Here is a 27424-nt window from a genome sequence, read left to right on the forward strand (position 1 = left end):
ATAACTGATTTTTCATATCAATAAAATATAAAAATCTTCAACAAATGTATTAACTAACAGACGTTTTATATTTACTATTTATATAGCTATTTGTATTATTCTCTTTCGCACGTCAGTCGTACGGTGGCTAGTGATGACAGTGATTGTTCGTACACTGTGATATTGAACTACGCCGATAGTCATTTGTCACAAATATTTAACAAATATTTTGAGTACGTGACCACACGGAATAACATTATGGCGGGTATGTAGTATTTATAATTAGAATATTTAAATTTAGACATATAGTTGTGTTCGTCAGACATAATTCTTATCAGAAACACGGAACTAGTTTATCATTAACATCAATGAGAATAAACACGGTGTTTTCAATACATTATTGAACTTACAGTGCTTCACCTTTGATCTTGATGCTTCACGTGAAAAAAACCTCGGATGTCATTAAATTGGCTATTATTTTTATTATTATTTTTTTTAAATATTTTTCATTATATACAGCCACTGTCTTTAGTTTTTCCAAATATATAATGCACCCAATTTTATTTTGTTAATTAACTAAAAGATAACCTTCAAGACAAATTTGAATATAATTATGCCTTATTGAGGCCAGCATTTTGTAGTTTTTAATAAAAAAAATATATGTATATTTGTCTATGATTTCATTAACTTTTAACTTCATATCAATATTTCATTTTGTATAATTTAATGTATTCTGGGATAGAATATTCTGGAGAAGTTGCATTTAACAAAGTTTATTAATTATTTTTTCATGTCCTACACTTGTATGTATGTCATTTATTCAATTTTCTTTGAAACGGTTTATAGGAAATAAAATTGTGATAAAGAACAATTTGATATTACTGGTACATAGTGAAATAATTAGTTACCAAGCTTCTATGACTTCTAATTCTAAGTATACCTTTTTCGTATATGAAAATATATACATATTTTGTAATTTCGTTGTCACGACGTCTTGTAATCTCTTTATTTAGATAAGCTTAGACCTTGTGATTGCTGTTTCAGTAAACTGTTGCTGAAGTTATGTATATATTCTATGCACGTTCCAGCTATTATTAGAAGCTAAACATTAACCAATTTAAAATCCTATCGATTCTTAAGACACAGCATTTAAATTAGTCTGAAGGACAGAATTTGTACGGTAAAAAATAGTTTTAAACACTTTCTTTCTGAGCTTAGTGGCTGTAACTACGTCTGTTAATTATTATTAATGCCATATTTGGGTTATAACAAGGAAATATTATGTATTATAACATGAGAAATATTACTATAATAAATAAAACAAACATTTTCGGGTAACTAAAAAAAAATTTTTCATGTCTCGCCAGCCTGTGATCAAGGTCGCTGCTAATTAATCGAAATGTCGGGAGTACGTCATTAAAATAATAAAAAAGGGGTAATAATCCAAAAATATTAGGATAATTTAAATTTATACTCGAGAAAGTCTTTCATCTCATTGTTACTGTAATAGTGTAATAGGCAAGGAATCACAGGATAAATAAATATGTCATTGATAATATTAAGACTTCAAACAAGCATATAGTTATTCATGTACAACACTATCAAATTAATCTATAAAAATCAATTAATACCTTAATTATTGTTAAGACGTATAGACAATATATTATATTTTTTTTAGATGACAGTTAAACGGTTTTGGTAAGCAGTCATAGTTCCATGCATAACTAAATTGTAATTCTTAGTAAGTAAATATATAACCTTGTTAAAGTGACCTTTTAAGTTTTGTTAACGTTTCAATAAATGAGACGTTACTATTATTTTCATATATTTGTGAATTCATTATACATGAATGATTCACATTAGTGTGAAAACTCCTTACACTTTCTGTTTAAATGCAACCTTCTTTCAATACTTCGAAATTTATGTCAAAATCCAAATGTTTTTTGTAATTCGTCAGGAATCTTTTAAAGTATTTATTAGTATAAGAATACTACGTTTTTTCAGTGAAGGTACGTTATAACATCCGTGTTCTTTGTTTAGCTACTTGTTTAAATATAACTCGGTATATTTTTGTAATCGCTTTGAAAAAAAACCGTTTGACACTTATGACATTTATAGGCGCGGGAACTTGAAATATTGTGTGTAACGTATAAGTGTTTTTTTTGTCTATTATGACACAATGATATATATATTACTGATTGGATCGTACCTTCCTATTAGTTTCCCTAGTGTTAAGTGAAAATGAAGCGGTACATATTACACACACTATCCGAACAAAATAGACTTCTGGTTTTGTTTGAAGAAATCCAATTTGTGAGTGAAAGCAGATGTACACGCATACAAAATGTATTGTTACCCTAAGCCTGAACCATCGTACTGTATACGGAGCGTTAATAGTTTTTCACTCATAAATCTTCACACCTTATTGAATGAAATGAGAAACACTTCGCATTTAGTCGCGGTGCAAAACTTACGCTAAGCACAATACTTTAAAGTCTAACCCGTTGCCGTGCGGATGCTACTACTATATATACTGAAAGATTAACGGTCAAATCAATTATTTGATTAAAAAATTATATAATAAAAAATAATTTATAGTTTATTTGTTTTCTTAGTGAAGAAGTATTACTAGACAATTATGTTTGGTATAAATTTTAATGTTTAACTTTAAATGAGGCACAAATATTAAGATAAAAGATAAAATAACTTATTTATATTATTTAACCAGACTGACCTTCGATTATATATTTTCTTTATTAACACTATTAATTAAATGGCGAAAGTCCAATTCATTCGTATAAGCGTATTGTAAACAATTATTAATTTATTATTTATAAAGATATATGATGTTATAATGTTAAAAAATGTCATAAAATCATATCTGGAATATAAAGTGTAAAAAAAATAAATTAATATTCTTTCTATACAAGAACGAATATATTGCACCTTGTCGAATTAAAAAACAATTTTTTTTTTAATTCTGTTCCACAAACGAGATTTCACACGTTCTTTCAGCGCCAAATCCATACAGCGGGCTCCTGAAGAAATTGGAAGTTAATAATCAGAGCTTCAGTTACTTTGACATAACGCAGCTCGGCGCTAAATATGGTGAGTGATGTCAGTCATATTTATTACTCTTAAAAATTGTGGCAATATATTCTAATGACATGATAAAGATGATAAAGATGATGATTGTGACCATAGAATGGTGATAATAGTGATGAATAATTGTTTGTTGCGTGTCTGGAATATAAAATTATAGTTAATCATAAATTCCAACCATTTCGTATATGCTATAAGTGTTTATAGTAAATAATTTATTTCTCTCTAGATCGTCTCCCATTTAGCGTGCGCGTTCTCCTGGAGTCCTGCGTCCGTAACTGCGACAATTTCCAGGTGTTGGAGAAGGATGTGAACAATGTGCTGGATTGGGAGAAGAATCAGGCTGTTGAGGGTGGAGTGGAAATAGCTTTCAAACCAGCTCGGGTCATTTTACAGGTAACAATGGACTACCTTCATAAGCTGTAGAGATTTCAAGCATTTGTGATATCTTAAAGTTTTTCTCTTGTCATCTAAATTTTCATAACACCCTCATATAGAATTTGTTGCTGAATATAATAAATTAACATTATTTAATGCTATATTTTTGTTAAATAAGTATGTACAAGTCAGCCATAATTAATTTAATGTAGATACTATAGTTATGTTTTTCTATGTCCAGGATCTAACAGGTGTACCAGCTGTTGTGGACTTTGCAGCGATGCGTCACGCCGTCAAACAGCTGGGCGGTGATCCTGACAGAATAAACCCCATATGTCCAGCTGACCTGGTCATAGATCATTCCGTCCAGGTGGATTTTGCAAGAACGTGAGTCGGAAATATAATTTACTTAACCGACTTAATAATAGAAGGTTCTGTTATTTACCAGATTGTTTTAGAATCACCAGGTTTTAAATAATGAGTTGTTATTTGTTATATATATGATATATATATATATATTTTTTTTTCAGCCCCGACGCTTTAAACAAAAACCAAGAGTTGGAGTTTGAACGCAACAAGGAGAGATTCCAGTTTTTGAAGGTATTCATAGTTGTGTGGGACTAAGAGTATTTGACCGACAATTGCCGACTGAGGCCGACTATTAAAGAAACTAGCCGAAAATGGCCGAAATAATTATAAGAATTTAATGTATCAAGTATTGTGAAGAAAGTTTTTAAACATATGCATATATAAATACATATAAGCATATGTATTAAAATATGTTTGTGCATATTTGTGTCTACACACAAGAAACTACTGGACTGATTTTCATAAAACTCTTCAGTTTTGAAAGTAAGATTTTGTAAAATTTTCTTTTTATTCACGTTAATGTTCAAGTTCAAGGAATTGTTTGCTTTTAAATTATATTGACCTCACAACATTTACCAGATATAACTTGTATTAAATAAAATAATCGAGAATATGTTTGTTAGTCTCAATGTCACTATTGTGTACAATGTTGAAGCAACAATCTAATTTTTGTTACATTATATTGTACACTTGTAATTTCAATATATCCAAGTGGTCTTCCCCGGACACACTACAATGCAATTTTTCAACTACCGAGTCTGAACTTCTTCACATTCCCAGTGGGGCGCTCAAGCGTTTGACAACATGCTGATAGTTCCACCTGGATCCGGTATAGTTCACCAGGTAAGTGATATTATATATATATATATATATGTGTGTGTGTGTGTGTGTCTAGATTTCTATTGTTATCACTTTCAAAAAAAGTTTTAAATCAATTTTGATAAACTATCATAATAAATGTCATACATTATAATAGCATATAGTATATAATGTATCCTCAGTCCGTGTAGTTCCCGGGAACACTTCATGACAGGTGTATTGTGTGAAGTAACGCGACACGCGATAGATGGCGCTGTCTGTTGGTTCACGTATATATAAAAAACATTATTTGCTAATGAAACGTAATTTCAAAGCCGTGAACAAATACTAGTAGCATGTTTTATTAAAACTATACAATGATATAAGCTTCAATCGATCATCCTCACAAGTAAAAAGGTTTACAAACATCTTTATCTATAAACTAAGGCAATACTTATAACATTAGTCATTTATTTATTTTCATATATATATATATATATGTATTATCTGTATTGTTTAGGTCAACTTGGAGTATCTAGCCCGAGTGGTGTTCACCAAAGACCTTCTGTATCCCGACTCGGTAGTGGGTACCGATTCTCACACCACAATGATCAATGGCCTGGGGGTTGTTGGGTGGGGTGTTGGAGGTATATATATATTTTAATACTGTAAACAGCTTTTATGGATTCTTTGAAAACTGCTGAGCAGATTATGATGAGAGTCTCCAGTAGTGTAGTTTTGATATCAGGACAATATATTAGCTTTAATGTATTCCGATATTCCGCGCAGCTCTTCGGGTATACGTAACAGGTGTATTGTATGAAGTAACGTGACGCAGGCGATAGATGGCGCTGACTGTTTCACGTGTGAATTTTAAAGACAAGTAATTTGCTTGGCTTTGAAACTTTATATATCAAATAGTAAACCAATGTTCAGTTTATAGATAATTTAAAACTCAATTTCAGAAGCCTGGTTGTTCAAAGAGGTTGTGATAAATGAGATCCAATACTTTCGCGATATTCATTGAAATAAAACAAATATTTTTCGGATTTAGTATGAATATGTCACGTCTCGTCCGCCCGTGATCACGGTCGCTGCAGAGTAACCGAAACGTCGGGAGTGTGTAGTTTAAAATTAAATAAAACGCGTAGTAAACCCGAAAAATATGAGTTTTATATCAAAATTATAATGAATACGTACTTACGTTATCAGGTATTGAAGCAGAGGCAGTGATGTTGGGTCAGGCTATCAGTATGTTGTTGCCAAAAGTGGTCGGTTACAAGTTGGTTGGTGAATTGAACCCACTAGCGACATCTACCGACTTAGTGTTAACTATTACTAAGGTATGTTGATATTTTAAAATCTTTTTAAATCATATTTTTCTTGTTGGGAAGATAATATGTACTATTATACTCTAATAAAATTTAATTCTTGCCCGTCACTCAAGCGTCTAACTTATATGAGCTATGAAATTATACACGGTGTTATGATTGTAACCTGGTTATATTCTGGATTCCAGCACCTCCGTTCCCTGGGCGTGGTTGGTAAATTCGTGGAGTTCTTCGGTCCGGGCGTGTGTGCTCTCAGTATAGCTGACCGCGCCACCGTAGCCAACATGTGCCCCGAGTTTGGTGCCACTGTCGCTCACTTCCCGGTGGACGAACGCTCGCTGGACTACCTCAGACAGACAAGTAATTAATACATATATATATCGGAGTTATAACCACGTCATAGTTTTAAATAATGACGAAGATAATATATGACGAAGTGTGTGTGACTTAACGAGACAGGCTCGTACATAGATGAAGGTTTTATATTGTAATGAAAAAAATATTATCCCATCGACAGATCGTTCGGATGATAAGATCAAGAAAATTGAGGAATATTTGAAGGCAACTAAACAGTTTAGAGACTACAGCAATCCGGAGCAGGACCCCGTGTTCTCAGAGGTGAGTCAGCTAGCTAAATACGTCGTGCAAGTTTAATCGACTTTCCAGTGAGTTAGTTGATTAGTGATTTAACAACCACTATCTTGGACATGTTAGTTCGTTATTAAAAATAGCCGAGAGATGGCGTTGTTTTTAAATCCATACTAAAGCCGAAGTTTATTGTTATAAGATTAAAAAATAGCTATTTATAGTATAAAGTGGTATTTCTATGAAAAATTTTCTTGTTATCCCATATTAATTGTCAACATAAACTAATCAAGACATTGCTTAGATTCTCAAATGAGTTTTATATTAGACAACATATTTTGTAATAAAAAATGTATGTCACCAGGTCGTGGAGTTGGATTTGTCAACGGTGGTGACATCTGTGAGCGGGCCCAAGAGACCTCAAGACAGAGTTGCTGTGAAAGATATGAAGGAAGACTTCAGGGCCTGTCTTAATAATAAGGTAATTTATATATTTGTTAAATTAACAAAAAACTATCCCATAGTATTGTTCATTGTACACCCCTGAACTATCAACTCTGAGAATGATTGTACATGAATAGAAAATGTGTACTCTCAGAGTCTTGATCGCTAAGAGCAATATCTTTCATATAACAAAGTGTGAGTATTACAACATGTCTACTGAGATAATGATGACTACCTTTGAAAGTTTTTCCATGAACACGGGCACTGTGAGTTGTAGTATCTTCTGGAGGTGACGATGTGAGCTTCCATTGACAGCAATCATTCTCCCAGTGACAGAATGACAACATGTCTACTGAGATAATGACGACTACCTTTGAAAGTTTTTCCATGAACACGGGCACTGTGAGTTGTAGTATCTTCTGGAGGTGACGATGTGAGCTTCCATTGACAGCAATCATTCTCCCAGTGACAGAATGACAACATGTCTACTGAGATAATGACGACTACCTTTGAAAGTTTTTCCATGAACACGGGCACTGTGAGTTGTAGTATCTTCTGGAGGTGATGATGTGAGCTTCCATTGACAGCAATCATTCTCCCAGTGACAGAATGACAACATGTCTACTGAGATAATGACGACTACCTTTGAAAGTTTTTCCATGAACACGGGCACTGTGAGTTGTAGTATCTTCTGGAGGTGATGATGTGAGCTTCCATTGACAGCAATCATTCTCCCAGTGACAGAATGACAACATGTCTACTGAGATAATGATGACTACCTTTGAAAGTTTTTCCATGAACACGGGCACTGTGAGTTGTAGTATCTTCTGGAGGTGACGATGTGAGCTTCCATTGACAGCAATCATTCTCCCAGTGACAGAATGACAACATGTCTACTGAGATAATGACGACTACCTTTGAAAGTTTTTCCATGAACACGGGCACTGTGAGTTGTAGTATCTTCTGGAGGTGATGATGTGAGCTTCCATTGACAGCAATCATTCTCCCAGTGACAGAATGACAACATGTCTACTGAGATAATGACGACTACCTTTGAAAGTTTTTCCATGAACACGGGCACTGTGAGTTGTAGTATCTTCTGGAGGTGATGATGTGAGCTTCCATTGACAGCAATCATTCTCCCAGTGACAGAATGACAACATGTCTACTGAGATAATGATGACTACCTTTGAAAGTTTTTCCATGAACACGGGCACTGTGAGTTGTAGTATCTTCTGGAGGTGACGATGTGAGCTTCCATTGACAGCAATCATTCTCCCAGTGACAGAATGACAACATGTCTACTGAGATAATGACGACTACCTTTGAAAGTTTTTCCATGAACACGGGCACTGTGAGTTGTAGTATCTTCTGGAGGTGATGATGTGAGCTTCCATTGACAGCAATCATTCTCCCAGTGACAGAATGACAACATGTCTACTGAGATAATGACGACTACCTTTGAAAGTTTTTCCATGAACACGGGCACTGTGAGTTGTAGTATCTTCTGGAGGTGACGATGTGAGCTTCCATTGACAGCAATCATTCTCCCAGTGACAGAATGACAACATGTCTACTGAGATAATGACGACTACCTTTGAAAGTTTTTCCATGAACACGGGCACTGTGAGTTGTAGTATCTTCTGGAGGTGATGATGTGAGCTTCCATTGACAGCAATCATTCTCCCAGTGACAGAATGACAACATGTCTACTGAGATAATGACGACTACCTTTGAAAGTTTTTCCATGAACACGGGCACTGTGAGTTGTAGTATCTTCTGGAGGTGACGATGTGAGCTTCCATTGACAGCAATCATTCTCCCAGTGACAGAATGACAACATGTCTACTGAGATAATGACGACTACCTTTGAAAGTTTTTCCATGAACACGAGCACTGTGAGTTGTAGTATCTTCTGGAGGTGATGATGTGAGCTTCCATTGACAGCAATCATTCTCCCAGTGACAGAATGACAACATGTCTACTGAGATAATGACGACTACCTTTGAAAGTTTTTCCATGAACACGGGCACTGTGAGTTGTAGTATCTTCTGGAGGTGATGATGTGAGCTTCCATTGACAGCAATCATTCTCCCAGTGACAGAATGACAACATGTCTACTGAGATAATGATGACTACCTTTGAAAGTTTTTCCATGAACACGGGCACTGTGAGTTGTAGTATCTTCTGGAGGTGACGATGTGAGCTTCCATTGACAGCAATCATTCTCCCAGTGACAGAATGACAACATGTCTACTGAGATAATGACGACTACCTTTGAAAGTTTTTCCATGAACACGGGCACTGTGAGTTGTAGTATCTTCTGGAGGTGATGATGTGAGCTTCCATTGACAGCAATCATTCTCCCAGTGACAGAATGACAACATGTCTACTGAGATAATGACGACTACCTTTGAAAGTTTTTCCATGAACACGGGCACTGTGAGTTGTAGTATCTTCTGGAGGTGATGATGTGAGCTTCCATTGACAGCAATCATTCTCCCAGTGACAGAATGACAACATGTCTACTGAGATAATGATGACTACCTTTGAAAGTTTTTCCATGAACACGGGCACTGTGAGTTGTAGTATCTTCTGGAGGTGACGATGTGAGCTTCCATTGACAGCAATCATTCTCCCAGTGACAGAATGACAACATGTCTACTGAGATAATGACGACTACCTTTGAAAGTTTTTCCATGAACACGGGCACTGTGAGTTGTAGTATCTTCTGGAGGTGATGATGTGAGCTTCCATTGACAGCAATCATTCTCCCAGTGACAGAATGACAACATGTCTACTGAGATAATGATGACTACCTTTGAAAGTTTTTCCATGAACACGGGCACTGTGAGTTGTAGTATCTTCTGGAGGTGATGATGTGAGCTTCCATTGACAGCAATCATTCTCCCAGTGACAGAATGACAACATGTCTACTGAGATAATGACGACTACCTTTGAAAGTTTTTCCATGAACACGGGCACTGTGAGTTGTAGTATCTTCTGGAGGTGATGATGTGAGCTTCCATTGACAGCAATCATTCTCCCAGTGACAGAATGACAACATGTCTACTGAGATAATGACGACTACCTTTGAAAGTTTTTCCATGAACACGGGCACTGTGAGTTGTAGTATCTTCTGGAGGTGATGATGTGAGCTTCCATTGACAGCAATCATTCTCCCAGTGACAGAATGACAACATGTCTACTGAGATAATGACGACTACCTTTGAAAGTTTTTCCATGAACACGGGCACTGTGAGTTGTAGTATCTTCTGGAGGTGACGATGTGAGCTTCCATTGACAGCAATCATTCTCCCAGTGACAGAATGACAACATGTCTACTGAGATAATGACGACTACCTTTGAAAGTTTTTCCATGAACACGGGCACTGTGAGTTGTAGTATCTTCTGGAGGTGACGATGTGAGCTTCCATTGACAGCAATCATTCTCCCAGTGACAGAATGACAACATGTCTACTGAGATAATGACGACTACCTTTGAAAGTTTTTCCATGAACACGGGCACTGTGAGTTGTAGTATCTTCTGGAGGTGACGATGTGAGCTTCCATTGACAGCAATCATTCTCCCAGTGACAGAATGACAACATGTCTACTGAGATAATGACGACTACCTTTGAAAGTTTTTCCATGAACACGGGCACTGTGAGTTGTAGTATCTTCTGGAGGTGATGATGTGAGCTTCCATTGACAGCAATCATTCTCCCAGTGACAGAATGACAACATGTCTACTGAGATAATGACGACTACCTTTGAAAGTTTTTCCATGAACACGGGCACTGTGAGTTGTAGTATCTTCTGGAGGTGATGATGTGAGCTTCCATTGACAGCAATCATTCTCCCAGTGACAGAATGACAACATGTCTACTGAGATAATGACGACTACCTTTGAAAGTTTTTCCATGAACACGGGCACTGTGAGTTGTAGTATCTTCTGGAGGTGATGATGTGAGCTTCCATTGACAGCAATCATTCTCCCAGTGACAGAATGACAACATGTCTACTGAGATAATGACGACTACCTTTGAAAGTTTTTCCATGAACACGGGCACTGTGAGTTGTAGTATCTTCTGGAGGTGACGATGTGAGCTTCCATTGACAGCAATCATTCTCCCAGTGACAGAATGACAACATGTCTACTGAGATAATGACGACTACCTTTGAAAGTTTTTCCATGAACACGGGCACTGTGAGTTGTAGTATCTTCTGGAGGTGATGATGTGAGCTTCCATTGACAGCAATCATTCTCCCAGTGACAGAATGACAACATGTCTACTGAGATAATGACGACTACCTTTGAAAGTTTTTCCATGAACACGGGCACTGTGAGTTGTAGTATCTTCTGGAGGTGATGATGTGAGCTTCCATTGACAGCAATCATTCTCCCAGTGACAGAATGACAACATGTCTACTGAGATAATGACGACTACCTTTGAAAGTTTTTCCATGAACACGAGCACTGTGAGTTGTAGTATCTTCTGGAGGTGATGATGTGAGCTTCCATTGACAGCAATCATTCTCCCAGTGACAGAATGACAACATGTCTACTGAGATAATGACGACTACCTTTGAAAGTTTTTCCATGAACACGGGCACTGTGAGTTGTAGTATCTTCTGGAGGTGATGATGTGAGCTTCCATTGACAGCAATCATTCTCCCAGTGACAGAATGACAACATGTCTACTGAGATAATGACGACTACCTTTGAAAGTTTTTCCATGAACACGGGCACTGTGAGTTGTAGTATCTTCTGGAGGTGATGATGTGAGCTTCCATTGACAGCAATCATTCTCCCAGTGACAGAATGACAACATGTCTACTGAGATAATGACGACTACCTTTGAAAGTTTTTCCATGAACACGGGCACTGTGAGTTGTAGTATCTTCTGGAGGTGATGATGTGAGCTTCCATTGACAGCAATCATTCTCCCAGTGACAGAATGACAACATGTCTACTGAGATAATGATGACTACCTTTGAAAGTTTTTCCATGAACACGGGCACTGTGAGTTGTAGTATCTTCTGGAGGTGACGATGTGAGCTTCCATTGACAGCAATCATTCTCCCAGTGACAGAATGACAACATGTCTACTGAGATAATGACGACTACCTTTGAAAGTTTTTCCATGAACACGGGCACTGTGAGTTGTAGTATCTTCTGGAGGTGACGATGTGAGCTTCCATTGACAGCAATCATTCTCCCAGTGACAGAATGACAACATGTCTACTGAGATAATGACGACTACCTTTGAAAGTTTTTCCATGAACACGAGCACTGTGAGTTGTAGTATCTTCTGGAGGTGATGATGTGAGCTTCCATTGACAGCAATCATTCTCCCAGTGACAGAATGACAACATGTCTACTGAGATAATGACGACTACCTTTGAAAGTTTTTCCATGAACACGGGCACTGTGAGTTGTAGTATCTTCTGGAGGTGATGATGTGAGCTTCCATTGACAGCAATCATTCTCCCAGTGACAGAATGACAACATGTCTACTGAGGTAATGACGACTACCTTTGAAAGTTTTTCCATGAACACGGGCACTGTGAGTTGTAGTATCTTCTGGAGGTGACGATGTGAGCTTCCATTGACAGCAATCATTCTCCCAGTGACAGATAGACAACATGTCTACTGAGATAATGACGACTACCTTTGAAAGTTTTTCCATGAACACGGGCACTGTGAGTTGTAGTATCTTCTGGAGGTGACGATGTGAGCTTCCATTGACAGCAATCATTCTCCCAGTGACAGAATGACAACATGTCTACTGAGATAATGACGACTACCTTTGAAAGTTTTTCCATGAACACGGGCACTGTGAGTTGTAGTATCTTCTGGAGGTGATGATGTGAGCTTCCATTGACAGCAATCATTCTCCCAGTGACAGAATGACAACATGTCTACTGAGATAATGACGACTACCTTTGAAAGTTTTTCCATGAACACGGGCACTGTGAGTTGTAGTATCTTCTGGAGGTGACGATGTGAGCTTCCATTGACAGCAATCATTCTCCCAGTGACAGAATGACAACATGTCTACTGAGATAATGACGACTACCTTTGAAAGTTTTTCCATGAACACGGGCACTGTGAGTTGTAGTATCTTCTGGAGGTGATGATGTGAGCTTCCATTGACAGCAATCATTCTCCCAGTGACAGAATGACAACATGTCTACTGAGATAATGATGACTACCTTTGAAAGTTTTTCCATGAACACGGGCACTGTGAGTTGTAGTATCTTCTGGAGGTGACGATGTGAGCTTCCATTGACAGCAATCATTCTCCCAGTGACAGAATGACAACATGTCTACTGAGATAATGACGACTACCTTTGAAAGTTTTTCCATGAACACGGGCACTGTGAGTTGTAGTATCTTCTGGAGGTGATGATGTGAGCTTCCATTGACAGCAATCATTCTCCCAGTGACAGAATGACAACATGTCTACTGAGATAATGACGACTACCTTTGAAAGTTTTTCCATGAACACGGGCACTGTGAGTTGTAGTATCTTCTGGAGGTGATGATGTGAGCTTCCATTGACAGCAATCATTCTCCCAGTGACAGAATGACAACATGTCTACTGAGATAATGACGACTACCTTTGAAAGTTTTTCCATGAACACGGGCACTGTGAGTTGTAGTATCTTCTGGAGGTGATGATGTGAGCTTCCATTGACAGCAATCATTCTCCCAGTGACAGAATGACAACATGTCTACTGAGATAATGACGACTACCTTTGAAAGTTTTTCCATGAACACGGGCACTGTGAGTTGTAGTATCTTCTGGAGGTGACGATGTGAGCTTCCATTGACAGCAATCATTCTCCCAGTGACAGATAGACAACATGTCTACTGAGATAATGACGACTACCTTTGAAAGTTTTTCCATGAACACGGGCACTGTGAGTTGTAGTATCTTCTGGAGGTGATGATGTGAGCTTCCATTGACAGCAATCATTCTCCCAGTGACAGAATGACAACATGTCTACTGAGATAATGACGACTACCTTTGAAAGTTTTTCCATGAACACGGGCACTGTGAGTTGTAGTATCTTCTGGAGGTGACGATGTGAGCTTCCATTGACAGCAATCATTCTCCCAGTGACAGAATGACAACATGTCTACTGAGATAATGACGACTACCTTTGAAAGTTTTTCCATGAACACGGGCACTGTGAGTTGTAGTATCTTCTGGAGGTGATGATGTGAGCTTCCATTGACAGCAATCATTCTCCCAGTGACAGAATGACAACATGTCTACTGAGATAATGACGACTACCTTTGAAAGTTTTTCCATGAACACGGGCACTGTGAGTTGTAGTATCTTCTGGAGGTGACGATGTGAGCTTCCATTGACAGCAATCATTCTCCCAGTGACAGAATGACAACATGTCTACTGAGATAATGACGACTACCTTTGAAAGTTTTTCCATGAACACGGGCACTGTGAGTTGTAGTATCTTCTGGAGGTGATGATGTGAGCTTCCATTGACAGCAATCATTCTCCCAGTGACAGAATGACAACATGTCTACTGAGATAATGACGACTACCTTTGAAAGTTTTTCCATGAACACGGGCACTGTGAGTTGTAGTATCTTCTGGAGGTGATGATGTGAGCTTCCATTGACAGCAATCATTCTCCCAGTGACAGAATGACAACATGTCTACTGAGATAATGACGACTACCTTTGAAAGTTTTTCCATGAACACGGGCACTGTGAGTTGTAGTATCTTCTGGAGGTGATGATGTGAGCTTCCATTGACAGCAATCATTCTCCCAGTGACAGAATGACAACATGTCTACTGAGATAATGATGACTACCTTTGAAAGTTTTTCCATGAACACGGGCACTATGAGTTGTAGTATCTTCTGGAGGTGACGATGTGAGCTTCCATTGACAGCAATCATTCTCCCAGTGACAGAATGACAACATGTCTACTGAGATAATGACGACTACCTTTGAAAGTTTTTCCATGAACACGAGCACTGTGAGTTGTAGTATCTTCTGGAGGTGATGATGTGAGCTTCCATTGACAGCAATCATTCTCCCAGTGACAGAATGACAACATGTCTACTGAGATAATGACGACTACCTTTGAAAGTTTTTCCATGAACACGGGCACTGTGAGTTGTAGTATCTTCTGGAGGTGATGATGTGAGCTTCCATTGACAGCAATCATTCTCCCAGTGACAGAATGACAACATGTCTACTGAGATAATGATGACTACCTTTGAAAGTTTTTCCATGAACACGGGCACTGTGAGTTGTAGTATCTTCTGGAGGTGACGATGTGAGCTTCCATTGACAGCAATCATTCTCCCAGTGACAGAATGACAACATGTCTACTGAGATAATGACGACTACCTTTGAAAGTTTTTCCATGAACACGGGCACTGTGAGTTGTAGTATCTTCTGGAGGTGATGATGTGAGCTTCCATTGACAGCAATCATTCTCCCAGTGACAGAATGACAACATGTCTACTGAGATAATGACGACTACCTTTGAAAGTTTTTCCATGAACACGGGCACTGTGAGTTGTAGTATCTTCTGGAGGTGATGATGTGAGCTTCCATTGACAGCAATCATTCTCCCAGTGACAGAATGACAACATGTCTACTGAGATAATGATGACTACCTTTGAAAGTTTTTCCATGAACACGGGCACTGTGAGTTGTAGTATCTTCTGGAGGTGACGATGTGAGCTTCCATTGACAGCAATCATTCTCCCAGTGACAGAATGACAACATGTCTACTGAGATAATGACGACTACCTTTGAAAGTTTTTCCATGAACACGGGCACTGTGAGTTGAAGTATCTTCTGGAGGTGATGATGTGAGCTTCCATTGACAGCAATCATTCTCCCAGTGACAGAATGACAACATGTCTACTGAGATAATGATGACTACCTTTGAAAGTTTTTCCATGAACACGGGCACTGTGAGTTGTAGTATCTTCTGGAGGTGATGATGTGAGCTTCCATTGACAGCAATCATTCTCCCAGTGACAGAATGACAACATGTCTACTGAGATAATGACGACTACCTTTGAAAGTTTTTCCATGAACACGGGCACTGTGAGTTGTAGTATCTTCTGGAGGTGATGATGTGAGCTTCCATTGACAGCAATCATTCTCCCAGTGACAGAATGACAACATGTCTACTGAGATAATGACGACTACCTTTGAAAGTTTTTCCATGAACACGGGCACTGTGAGTTGTAGTATCTTCTGGAGGTGATGATGTGAGCTTCCATTGACAGCAATCATTCTCCCAGTGACAGAATGACAACATGTCTACTGAGATAATGATGACTACCTTTGAAAGTTTTTCCATGAACACGGGCACTGTGAGTTGTAGTATCTTCTGGAGGTGACGATGTGAGCTTCCATTGACAGCAATCATTCTCCCAGTGACAGAATGACAACATGTCTACTGAGATAATGACGACTACCTTTGAAAGTTTTTCCATGAACACGGGCACTGTGAGTTGTAGTATCTTCTGGAGGTGATGATGTGAGCTTCCATTGACAGCAATCATTCTCCCAGTGACAGAATGACAACATGTCTACTGAGATAATGATGACTACCTTTGAAAGTTTTTCCATGAACACGGGCACTGTGAGTTGTAGTATCTTCTGGAGGTGATGATGTGAGCTTCCATTGACAGCAATCATTCTCCCAGTGACAGAATGACAACATGTCTACTGAGATAATGATGACTACCTTTGAAAGTTTTTCCATGAACACGGGCACTGTGAGTTGTAGTATCTTCTGGAGGTGACGATGTGAGCTTCCATTGACAGCAATCATTCTCCCAGTGACAGAATGACAACATGTCTACTGAGATAATGACGACTACCTTTGAAAGTTTTTCCATGAACACGGGCACTGTGAGTTGTAGTATCTTCTGGAGGTGATGATGTGAGCTTCTGTTTACTTCACCTGTAGTAGCTTAAGCCGATTCTTGACAGGCTTATTGTTATAACAAATTTTTTTTTTACACTTTTCATAAATCCACCATAGCAGGAAAACTTTTGTATGTAACACAAGTTTGAATTCACAACTGCAACTGATTGATTTCGTCACACACCTGCGGTATATATATCCGGGAGTGGGGGTAATTAATATTAATTAATTATTCAAAATATCTAATTTACTAATGAGGTAGTTACGGCGTTGATGAGATTATTTTGTTCGAAATCATAAAAAAGAAACAATATTTGTGACTTGTTTTAACCGTAATTAAGGAAACAAATAGTGTCATTGAAAATACTATGATTATTTTAATACTTTCTTTTTAGAATTTTAAGTGCATTTTATTTTACATATATATAAGGATTTGGTTCTAAGTTTTCTTTTCTTTATACGTACTAAATAATCCAACTCTTGACCAAACCAACACAGTTTCCTCATCATTTATATCAGTGGGATCTTCATACAAATACCTTGTGATTTCCGTAGAGCGTTCAATAATTTTATTTACTTTTTCAAATACCAACCTCATCTATTTCATTTGATCATCTTTGTCTATATTTTTTTTTTTATGTCACATAATCATTGCACATTTGTTATATACAAAAAAAATCTTGTAGGTTTCTATTCAAGCCCTTATCATATAATCATTATGCTATATGCATGTAGCCTTGCATACTTTTTTTTCATGTGCATAAGCTATGTACTATTATACATATTACTCCTACTTATGGCTTGAAAAAAAGATAGTTATTACGTCAAAAAAAAAAAAGTTAATGTCCTTAAAACTCCTAAGTTAGTTCAAGTTTGAATCGTAACTACATACGAACCGTACCGCGTTTTTCATTCGGTAAAGTATATTGCTATATTGTGAAAAGAACGAATACTTAACGCACTTTATGTAGTGAGATCGCAAACTTGGTGTAAGCATACTGGCGAATTAAAAACAATGATACGTATTTTTTTTAAACTATTATTATTTTTGTTTAGTTTTTTGGTGCTTAGCTTTTGGTGAACAAAACAATAATTTTGAATCTCGTCTCAACAAAACGTCCTACCTGCCTTATCTTTCACACCAACTAAGTATATATATACAATATTATGTTTTCGGTAAAATTGTTATAACATATATATAATTTTATCAAATTTCTGTGGTCAGGACTCGGGAGTCGCAGTTTGTAATACACACACACACACACACACACACACACACACACACATATATACATATATATATATACGTAATGCTAAGTCGAATACTCAATCAAAAATATGGTATCGAACCTAGTACTTCTGTAGAAGTGGTCACCGTCTTTTCAGTGACTGAGCTACCACTCCCTATCACCAGCACATGTTATAACATTTTAATTCAATGTCTTCAGTTTTGATTTTGCTATCGATGTAAAACTATGCAAATAATTACGGGATCTAAGTAATACGAAAAGTACGCATAGCATAAATTTTGTATAAACACGCTGTATAAGTAAATAAACATATTTTGAAGGGCATTTCTATTACCAGATACATTTTTTTGTGAAATTTTTTTCTTCTATAATTGATTTTAAATTTTGAGTCGGTATTAAAAATTAATGATCATCGAAATACCAACAATTTGTTATTGAATGTGAATTAATTGGAAAAAGTTTTTCAACCCGTTAATTGTCAGTCGAATCGTATTTTTTCCGGTCATTTTCTGTATAGTTGTAAAATGACCAGGATTTTAACGGACTACCCATTTGACGGACGTGACTGTAATTAATTGTGGTTAGACACATAGATAGTAAGATAATGAACAAGGTTTGGAACTTCAATATTTTCCATTATTAAGATTTTTTTTTCAATAAATATATATAAAATTTTCAATGTGAAATATTAAAATTATCTCAATAGTTGTGAAATACGACTAGAGTCTGGTCATATTTCACAACTATTGAGTATCGTCGTTTTTTTTTTTGTTATCTTCAACAATATATTATTTTTTTTGATCTATATTTACACATATTATAAAGTAAGGTTCCCCGCCGCGTCTGTCTGTCTGTGTGTTCGCAATAAACAGAAAAACTACTGCACCGATTATCAAACAGCTATCACCTCTCGATGGCGTGATTCTCGAGGAAGGTTTTAGTATATAATGTGTTAAGTTTTGTATTTACTTGTGTGTATATTAACGATATCTGTTGAGGATGTCGGGAAAACGTGAGCGTCTGAGAGCTTTTAACGAAAACGCTGCCTAAAGTCTTTGAGATATAACAAAATAATATATTGTGGAATTGTGTACCTTATATAGGTCTACAGAAAAGTCCACATGCTATACCTTAAGGATAACATACTATATCCATTTTACAACTTTTAAAAATTGTCATTTCTAAAGCGTTCATTGGAAAGCTATTTACATAAATACGATATTAAGTCTTATCAAAATAAATGACTTCCTTGTCAAGCCTACATCAGTATCTGTAAATTAGTTTTTAAATCATTTACATCGGGCGGACCGTTTGTAAGTTATCATAATATAAGTTTATTCCCAACATTGAATAGGTTATGTTATATGGTCTGTCACCAGCGCGCGCGACGCCGGGGCTGGTGCCTAGTGTATATACATAATATATATATATTACAAATCATTGCCTCTTATAATTTAATTATATTTTTTTAACGGTATAATTATTCCTTTTATCACTTATTTCGTACGTAACATCATAACTCGTACTGTAATGTCCGCCAGGAGCGTTTCTTGTCATTTTTAAAGGAGACATATTCATTATACCTGACAGTTAAATCTATTTACCATTAACATTTCACAATTCTTCCTAATCATATACTAACGATGTCCCAAATTACGTTAATTTACTTGAAATAATGAAGATTGTGTTTCGTTAATTACGATCAGCGGAGTAATTTCTTTATTGATATTTAGAAATACATGTTATGAAAATAGTTTAAGTGATGCGTCCAAACTGACAGTCACGTCGTGTTACAGCGCGTGTGAAGTTAGAGATTAGTTTGAAATATAACTTACTCTGTCACCGTAGATGTAGGAAAAACAACATAAACCTCACCCCGAGACATGACACAAACTGCCAGACGTGATTTGTAATTAAACATATATATATATAATATTAGTTATATGTTTATCAGCGAATTGTGTTCCGCAAACACACACACACATATATATATATATATAAACATACAACTGTACATATCTACTTCTTATAAAATATACAATGACATTATAGATATTTTTTACGAAGCCAAAACAATCACACGTACCGCTACATGTAAATTTAAATAAGATTTCTATAGACATTCTCCAATATACCAAATGTCGTAACTGACGGTGGCATGATTAAAATTTTATATATATCTAAAGAAAAGTCGGGTGAATCGTATAGTTTTATATTATAAAACGTACAGAGAAATGCTGAGGATGCAAGGTCTCTATAATGCATTGGAATGAAAATTAGTTCAACGAGTTATAGTCTTTATGTCGTTGTAATAAAGGCGATATTATTATATATCATGCTTAAAGTGCATTTATGTATGTCACGGATGTTTTTGAACTCTGTACCCTACTTTGTTAAATATTACACGTCATTGACCTAATATAATATCATAAATTTAATTGTTAATATCGAAATAAGGTATCTTAGATTAAATGCTGACAATGAAAGTCCAATCGAAATCGGTCCAGCCGTTTCGGAAACCTGTAGGAACAAACCGACGGAAGGATAACGATATTAAAATTATTTTGTTATACATACCGCGAATACATCTCATATGCTTTTATAATGAATCTGATATTTTAATATTTAAAAACAGACAACACAATTGTTTTTATATATATTATAGCTTTTGCCGCGACTTTGTCTGCTCTAGTTTAATAATTAGAAATGTATAGCTGACCAGGTTCCTCCTTAAAGGCAGTAAATAAGAAGATTTTGTATTTTATTACGTTCTTTTTTTGTATTTTTACGATATTACATTCATAAAGTAAAAAAAACTATTTTAAAAGTATATTTTGTAGAGACGAAACGAGGGAGAGGAGCTTCAACAGTGCCTGGGACTTGCGACCCAGGTCTAGGTTTAAGGGTCCCAATCTCACCCGCATTAAAGCTCACCTCCACCGTCCAAACTCCTCTCTCTACCTAACCAAATTTGAAATGAACCTAATAGGTTTGTCTTCGTAGAACGTTCGAAGAATGAATTGATATTCGTTCTGGGCAGGCCCAGGTCTTATAGCAGGTTGTAGAGAGATTTGCCGTTATACCTGTCGCTCCCCCTTCTACCGCGTACAAATCCACGACGAACCTATTTCGAGTGAGCTCGTAATACTTGTTGACCTTGATGGCATGATCTTTGGGGATGTTGGTTTCCCAAGGAACCGTGAGCTCTATTAGTACAACGCCCTTTAAAATCCGCGATTATAAAAATATGCCCGGTCTGGAGGCCGACGCACAAATATCCTCTGGGATGTTATTTTCAATCCCATCCAATCCGAAGCCGCTTTAATGATAGGTATGGCTTGACGTTTGATTTTGTAGCCCTAGTGTTTCTCTCACAAAACTTCTTGATGGCTGGTTTGTGGTTTTCCCTTTGCGCTCTGGCTACCGAAAGACTAAACGCATCACGTATGATTTCTCGAATCCCACTAAAAGTAAAATTAAAGTGATATGACTGTAAATTATATTCCTATTTTATTGTTATTTTTTAGTTAGTGTCGAAAAACATCATTTCCCCAGTCAATACCGTCATCTTTTCTTATATAGTTTTAGTAAACTTTTAAAATATTAAGTTTTTCATTAAAAATACCTAAATAGCATGAAAATATATCATGAACCGTAAATGTCACGTGTAACTTACTCTACGATCAACTTGCTCAGGTGGGCTTCAAGGGGTACGGGCTTACTCCCGCGCAACTCACCTCGTCGGGCAGTTTCTCGTACAGCGACGGGAATACCTACTCCATCACACACGGCTCGGTCATTATAGCCGCGATCACGTCCTGCACCAACACCTCCAACCCGAGCGTCATGTTGGGTGCCGGTGAGTAACTTTAGAGTAAGTTACTATAAGTTCCAACAGATTTGCTTATCCTTTCTGATTATTCTCACTTGTTCTAATAGCTATTATTTTAAATCTTCGTTAAAATTTTAAAATTCAAATGAAACTGAAGCAAATAAAATATAATAATTTGTTAGCAAAACACACTTAATATTGTCTAATATCATACATTCATATATATTTTAATATTTGATTTTTTTCTCTATACATATAACTCTCCGGGCAGGTTTGCTAGCAAAGAAGGCTGTGGAGAACGGTTTGTCCGTCCTTCCATACATCAAGACCTCGTTGTCGCCAGGGTCTGGTGTAGTCACGTATTATCTGAAGGTATATACATATAAAATAAAGTGTTTATCCATCTGCATCCACCAAATCTCAGTAACTTTAAGTCGTTTTAAATAAATCGACTGTCTTGACCGAGGTCTTAGGTACTCTTGCATTTAGATTCCAGTAAGTTTAGAAGTTCTACTAACAGATATATGTATGTATAGAAAACAGCTTGAAATTAAACGAAGTTTATTCTTTCGTTATAATTTATTAATAATCAATTAAAGTATCATCACTTTCGTCACAGCATTGACAGTATAGGTATAGTTATTACTGCTATGATGTCACCAGGAATCCGGCGTGGTTCCGTACCTGGAAAAGTTGGGTTTCGACATCGTGGGTTACGGCTGCATGACGTGCATCGGGAACTCGGGACCCATAGACGACAACATCGCCAACACCATAGAGAAGGTGAGCGGCGACACCGTGACTCGGGCTGTGATGTTGATGTGATCGGATTTGAGAATTGATTGATTTGGTGGGAGTTTGAACGGGATTTGTAAACTGTTTGTAAAGTTTGGATGCTGTTTGTAAAATTTGAAAATCTTTGAAACGTTTTGAAAATTTTGGAAAAGTTTTGAAAATTTTGGAAAATGTTTTGAAAATCTTAGAAAAAGTTTGTAAACTAGACACTAAAGTATACGTGATTTAATTTTGAAATTGATTAATTGTTGAAACTAAATTGAACAGGACTATGTCGCGTGACTGTCGAGGAGAGTTATACGAAGATGTTGGTTACAATACACTTGGACTCTTCATTGCTTCTTAATTTTACTTTATATGAAAGACAATATGCAAATCTTTAATTAATTTAAAGACCTTTTAGCGAGCATTAAAAAACATATAATTGTAGGGCAAGAATATATTTTTATGAACAATAATTTTATATAATGACCGATAATATAACTTACTCACATGTAACTTACTCTAGAACGAGTTAGTTTGCTGCGGCGTGCTCTCCGGCAACAGAAACTTTGAAGGTCGGATCCATCCAAACACGAGAGCTAATTACCTAGCGAGCCCCCTGCTGGTCATCGCATATGCTTTGGCCGGTACTGTTGACATCGACTTCGAGAAGCAACCGCTGGGTGAGTGTCGCATAGAGTAAGTTTGTAGTATGGGAAGTGTCAGCTAGTGTAAGTCTCCCGTGTGGTAGTGTCGCATAGAGTAAGTTTGTAGTGTGGGAAGTGTCAGCTAGTGTAAGTCTCCCGTGTGGTAGTGTCGCATAGAGTAAGTTTCTAGTATGGGAAGTGTCAGCTAGTGTAAGTCTCCCGTGTGGCAGTGTCGCATAGAGTAAGTTTCTTGTATGGGAAGTGTCAGCTAGTGTAAGTCTCCCGTGTGGTAAGTGTCGCATAGAGTAAGTTTGTGGTATGGGAAGTGTCAGCTAGTGTAAGTCTCCCGTGTGGTAGTGTCGCATAGAGTAAGTTTGTAGTATGGGAAGTGTCAGCTAGTGTAAGTCTCCCGTGTGGTAGTGTCGCATAGAGTAAGTTTGTAGTATGGGAAGTGTCAGCTAGTGTAAGTCTCCCGTGTGGTAGTGTCGCATAGAGTAAGTTTGTAGTATGGGAAGTGTCAGCTAGTGTAAGTCTCCCGTGTGGTAGTGTCGCATAGAGTAAGTTTGTAGTATGGGAAGTGTCAGCTAGAGTAAGTCTCCCGTGTGGTAAGTGTCGCATAGAGTAAGTTTGTTTTTTAAGTCGTGTCTTAGTTGAATTTTTCATTTGATATTGTCTTGTTATTTTTGTTGTCGTTGTTTGTGTCTCATACATGTGTGTTTGTATGTCAGGCTCTCGGTCAGACGGCTCTCCTGTATTCCTCCGCGACATCTGGCCGACGCGGGCTGAGATCCAGGAAATAGAAAACAAATATGTCATACCCGGCATGTTCAAGGAGGTATATGTATATGGAATTAGTATGTATTTAAGTCGCGGTGGCCTGGAGGTTAAAGGCTCGCCTCTCACACGTGAGGGCGCGGGTTCGGAACCTGGCAAGTACCAATGTGATCTCTACCGAGTCATATGTACTGTCTAAAAGTATTTAGACAACACTGAGGGACGGTGAAGGAAAACATCGTGAGGAAACCTGGTCTTATAATTTCAAATTATAAGATTGAAATCGCCAACCCGTCTTGAGCGAGCGTAGTGATTAATGCTCTAACCTTCTCCATGTGAGAAGAGGCCTTTGCTCAGCAGTGGGCATCTATAGGCTGGTGATGATGATGATGATATATTTTGTTTAAATATTTAGAACCTAAATATAATCTTATATTTCAAAGATTTCAAGTCTCATGTTTGTACTCCTGTCGACTATGTTTATACCTTATTCCTCAGAACGATCTGTATCCTCATTAGCTCACATCCAACACAAAGGCTTTATTATGTTTTTTTTTTTAATTCTGTGACGTCATCGATTTTTTTTTCAGGTCTATGAGAAGATAGAGCAAGGTTCATCATCCTGGCAGGCGCTGCAGGTCCCTCAGGGGAAGCTCTACAACTGGGATGACAGCTCTACATACATCAAGAGACCGCCTTTCTTCGATGCCATGACTAGAGTAAGTGTCGCTTAGAGTAAGTGTAGATTAGAGTAAGTGTCGCTTAGAGTAAGTTGAACTTGAGTATTTTTATATATTTATTATATAAGTACGTCATTATTTGGTTGAGATAATTTTTTTATTATAAAAAAATAATGCTATTAATTTAAATCTTCCGTATAGAGAACTAATTTCAGTGACATCAATCGATATTTCGTTACTTTGCTTTCAGAATATTTTTCTATTCGCAAGTTGTAATGAGTGATTAAATTTACTTCTAGCAGCTCGACTGCTGCTGTGCTTAGTGTTGTATATAACTCCCCGGTAACCCACCCGTGCTTCCAGGAGCTGCCTGCCATCCAGAGTATATCGGGGGCGCGGTGTCTCCTACTGCTGGGCGACTCGGTCACCACGGACCACATCTCACCAGCGGGATCGATAGCCAGGAACTCTCCCGCCGCCAGATATCTGGCTGAGAGGGGGTCAGTGTACCGGCCGTGTATACACACTCAGTGACCAAATAGAGGGTTCAAATAGTGCTCCCCGTAGTGGGACATATAGTCCTATGGGGGGGGGGGGGTAGAGAAAGAGAAAAATAGGGGCGCCGTGTCTAGACCTTGGGGTGATTTGTAATTCAGCTAGGATGATTAATACTATGGATTAATTTTCATCAGAAATTTTTGTTTTTAGTAAAAAAAAAAATTAGTTTCTCTGTCTAATTATAAAACTTATTTTATAAACAAGTTAAGTAAAACTATCATTAGTAGGATCCTTACAACCCCTACCATTTAAACCTACCTCTCGCCCCCAGCCTGACCCCGCGCGAGTTCAACTCGTACGGGTCCCGGCGCGGTAACGACGCGGTGATGTCCCGGGGCACGTTCGCCAACATCCGTCTGGTGAACAAGCTCGCGGCGCCCGGACCGCGCACCAGGCACGTGCCCTCCGGAGACGTCATGGATGTCTTCGATGCTGCTCAGAGGTAGAGTATACGCTCGTGTGTGATTTATTTCTACCCTTATTGCGTGTATACCTGGTCGTCGTGTACATAGTCTCGTTATGATGATTTATATTTCGGTTTTGAAATACAATATTATTTATATAAGTTTCCGATGCACGCTCATACAATGGAGGCTCCGAGTCTTTGTTTCATTAATATTATATGTACATGTATTGCTGTTAGATACGCCGAGGAGAAGGTCCCGCTGATAGCGATCGTCGGTAAGGACTACGGCTCAGGATCCAGTCGGGACTGGGCCGCTAAAGGACCCTACTTGTTGGTACGTATATATATATATATGACAATAATATATTATACCCTTACCCTTAATATTGTTGTAATAAGTACGAAATTGAAACGGTCACCCATCTAATTAATAACCTTCGTCACTGTTACTTAACCTGTTTCAGGGCATCCGAGCTGTGATAGCAGAGTCCTTTGAGAGAATCCATCGCTCCAACCTGGTGGGTATGGGGATAGTTCCCTTGGAGTTCACTAACGGAGAAAACGCAGAGAGCTTGGGTTTGGACGGGACCGAGTCCTATGATATAGATGTCCCTCATGATGTGAAGACGGGACAGATGTTGACCGTTAAGGTCAGTTGATTGTATATATATATAAAATAAAAGGTTCATAAAATATATCCTTGTTATATATATATTTGATATAAATCTGTTATTCCAGGTGGACAGCGGCAAATCATTCCAAGTGAAGGTCAGGTTTGATACCGAGGTTGATCTGACATATTTCAGGAACGGAGGCATCCTGAACTACATGATCAGGAAGATGCTGTGAAACTGATGGGAATAGGGTTGTGGCTTAATAATTATTGTTCAGGCCAGGGTTGTACACTATTTAGTTTTGTAATGGCAACCCTACTTCAAATCACAAACTTGTTTTATATATGTTTGTATTAATTATTCGCTCAGTGTTGTCACTTTATTGACATTTAAGAATGTTTTATATATTTTTTTTATTTAATCCTGGTTCGAAATTGTTATATATATAAATATGAAAATGGTTGTGGGTTTTTCAATGCTTATGATATTAAAATATTATTAGTGGCAACACTTATTAGTAAATGACTATTTTCCCATGTAACCAGAATTAACCCTTAAGGTCAAAGTTCAACCTAAAAGCTACAAGGCATTCGTGACTTTTACAACTATTTATATGAATTTTTTATATATATATACTTAAATAAATATACTATGTTACATGTGACTGTATTATTATAACCTGATTTTATATGTTAAGATCTGTTCAGTTAATAAAATGTCAGTTGAAATCTAAACCGGGCTAACAATAGTGTTAAATTTTTTTTCAAGCGCTCTTAAAATCGTTATTATAATATGGAATATTTAAATTAACTCAGTTTAATGATGGTATTAATTAAATAAAAAAAAATATTTCAGAAATAGTTGATAATTAGAAATAAACGAGTGTTTTATAAAAGATAATCATCGAGACGGATGATAGAAATATTATAACTGTATGTAGCGTTTGTATGAGGTAGTTTGTG

At 37.3% G+C, this 27424-nt stretch overlaps 1 protein-coding gene across 2 annotated transcripts; it reads left to right on the plus strand.

Moving 5' to 3' along the window:
- Window positions 1-84: 84 nt before the first annotated feature.
- On the plus strand, window positions 85-27121 carry LOC116778509 (cytoplasmic aconitate hydratase-like). Of its 2 annotated transcripts, none has more exons than XM_061525809.1 (22): window positions 85-244; window positions 2995-3087; window positions 3311-3477; window positions 3701-3846; window positions 3990-4059; window positions 4609-4671; window positions 5147-5273; window positions 5839-5969; window positions 6146-6317; window positions 6475-6575; window positions 6907-7023; window positions 21871-22033; window positions 22278-22378; window positions 22670-22789; window positions 23310-23466; window positions 24159-24265; window positions 24795-24923; window positions 25248-25384; window positions 25714-25884; window positions 26086-26182; window positions 26313-26498; window positions 26587-27121. In XM_061525809.1, the coding sequence occupies exons 1-22, from the start codon at window positions 238-240 to the stop codon at window positions 26695-26697; spliced, it is 2673 nt and encodes an 890-aa protein (XP_061381793.1). In that variant the 5' UTR covers window positions 85-237; the 3' UTR covers window positions 26698-27121. The 2 variants fall into 2 exon arrangements, with proteins under 2 accessions (XP_061381793.1, XP_061381792.1); XM_061525808.1 differs by lacking the exon at window positions 85-244 and adding an exon at window positions 1901-1988.
- Window positions 27122-27424: the final 303 nt, after the last annotated feature.

Source organism: Danaus plexippus, chromosome 31 (genome assembly GCF_018135715.1).
Source record: "Danaus plexippus chromosome 31, MEX_DaPlex, whole genome shotgun sequence".
Taxonomy (NCBI): Eukaryota; Metazoa; Arthropoda; class Insecta; order Lepidoptera; family Nymphalidae; genus Danaus; species Danaus plexippus.

Excerpts from the sequence above, each read along its gene's own strand:
- LOC116778509 (XM_061525808.1), top strand. The coding sequence starts at position 1,916 with ATGTTTTTTGTAATTCGTCAGGAATCTTTTAAAGTATTTATTAGTATA. Across the intron at positions 4,060-4,608 it reads AGAGATTCCAGTTTTTGAAG|TGGGGCGCTCAAGCGTTTGA; the intron begins GTATTCATAGTT and ends TCACATTCCCAG. Across the intron at positions 4,672-5,146 it reads GATCCGGTATAGTTCACCAG|GTCAACTTGGAGTATCTAGC; the intron begins GTAAGTGATATT and ends TGTATTGTTTAG.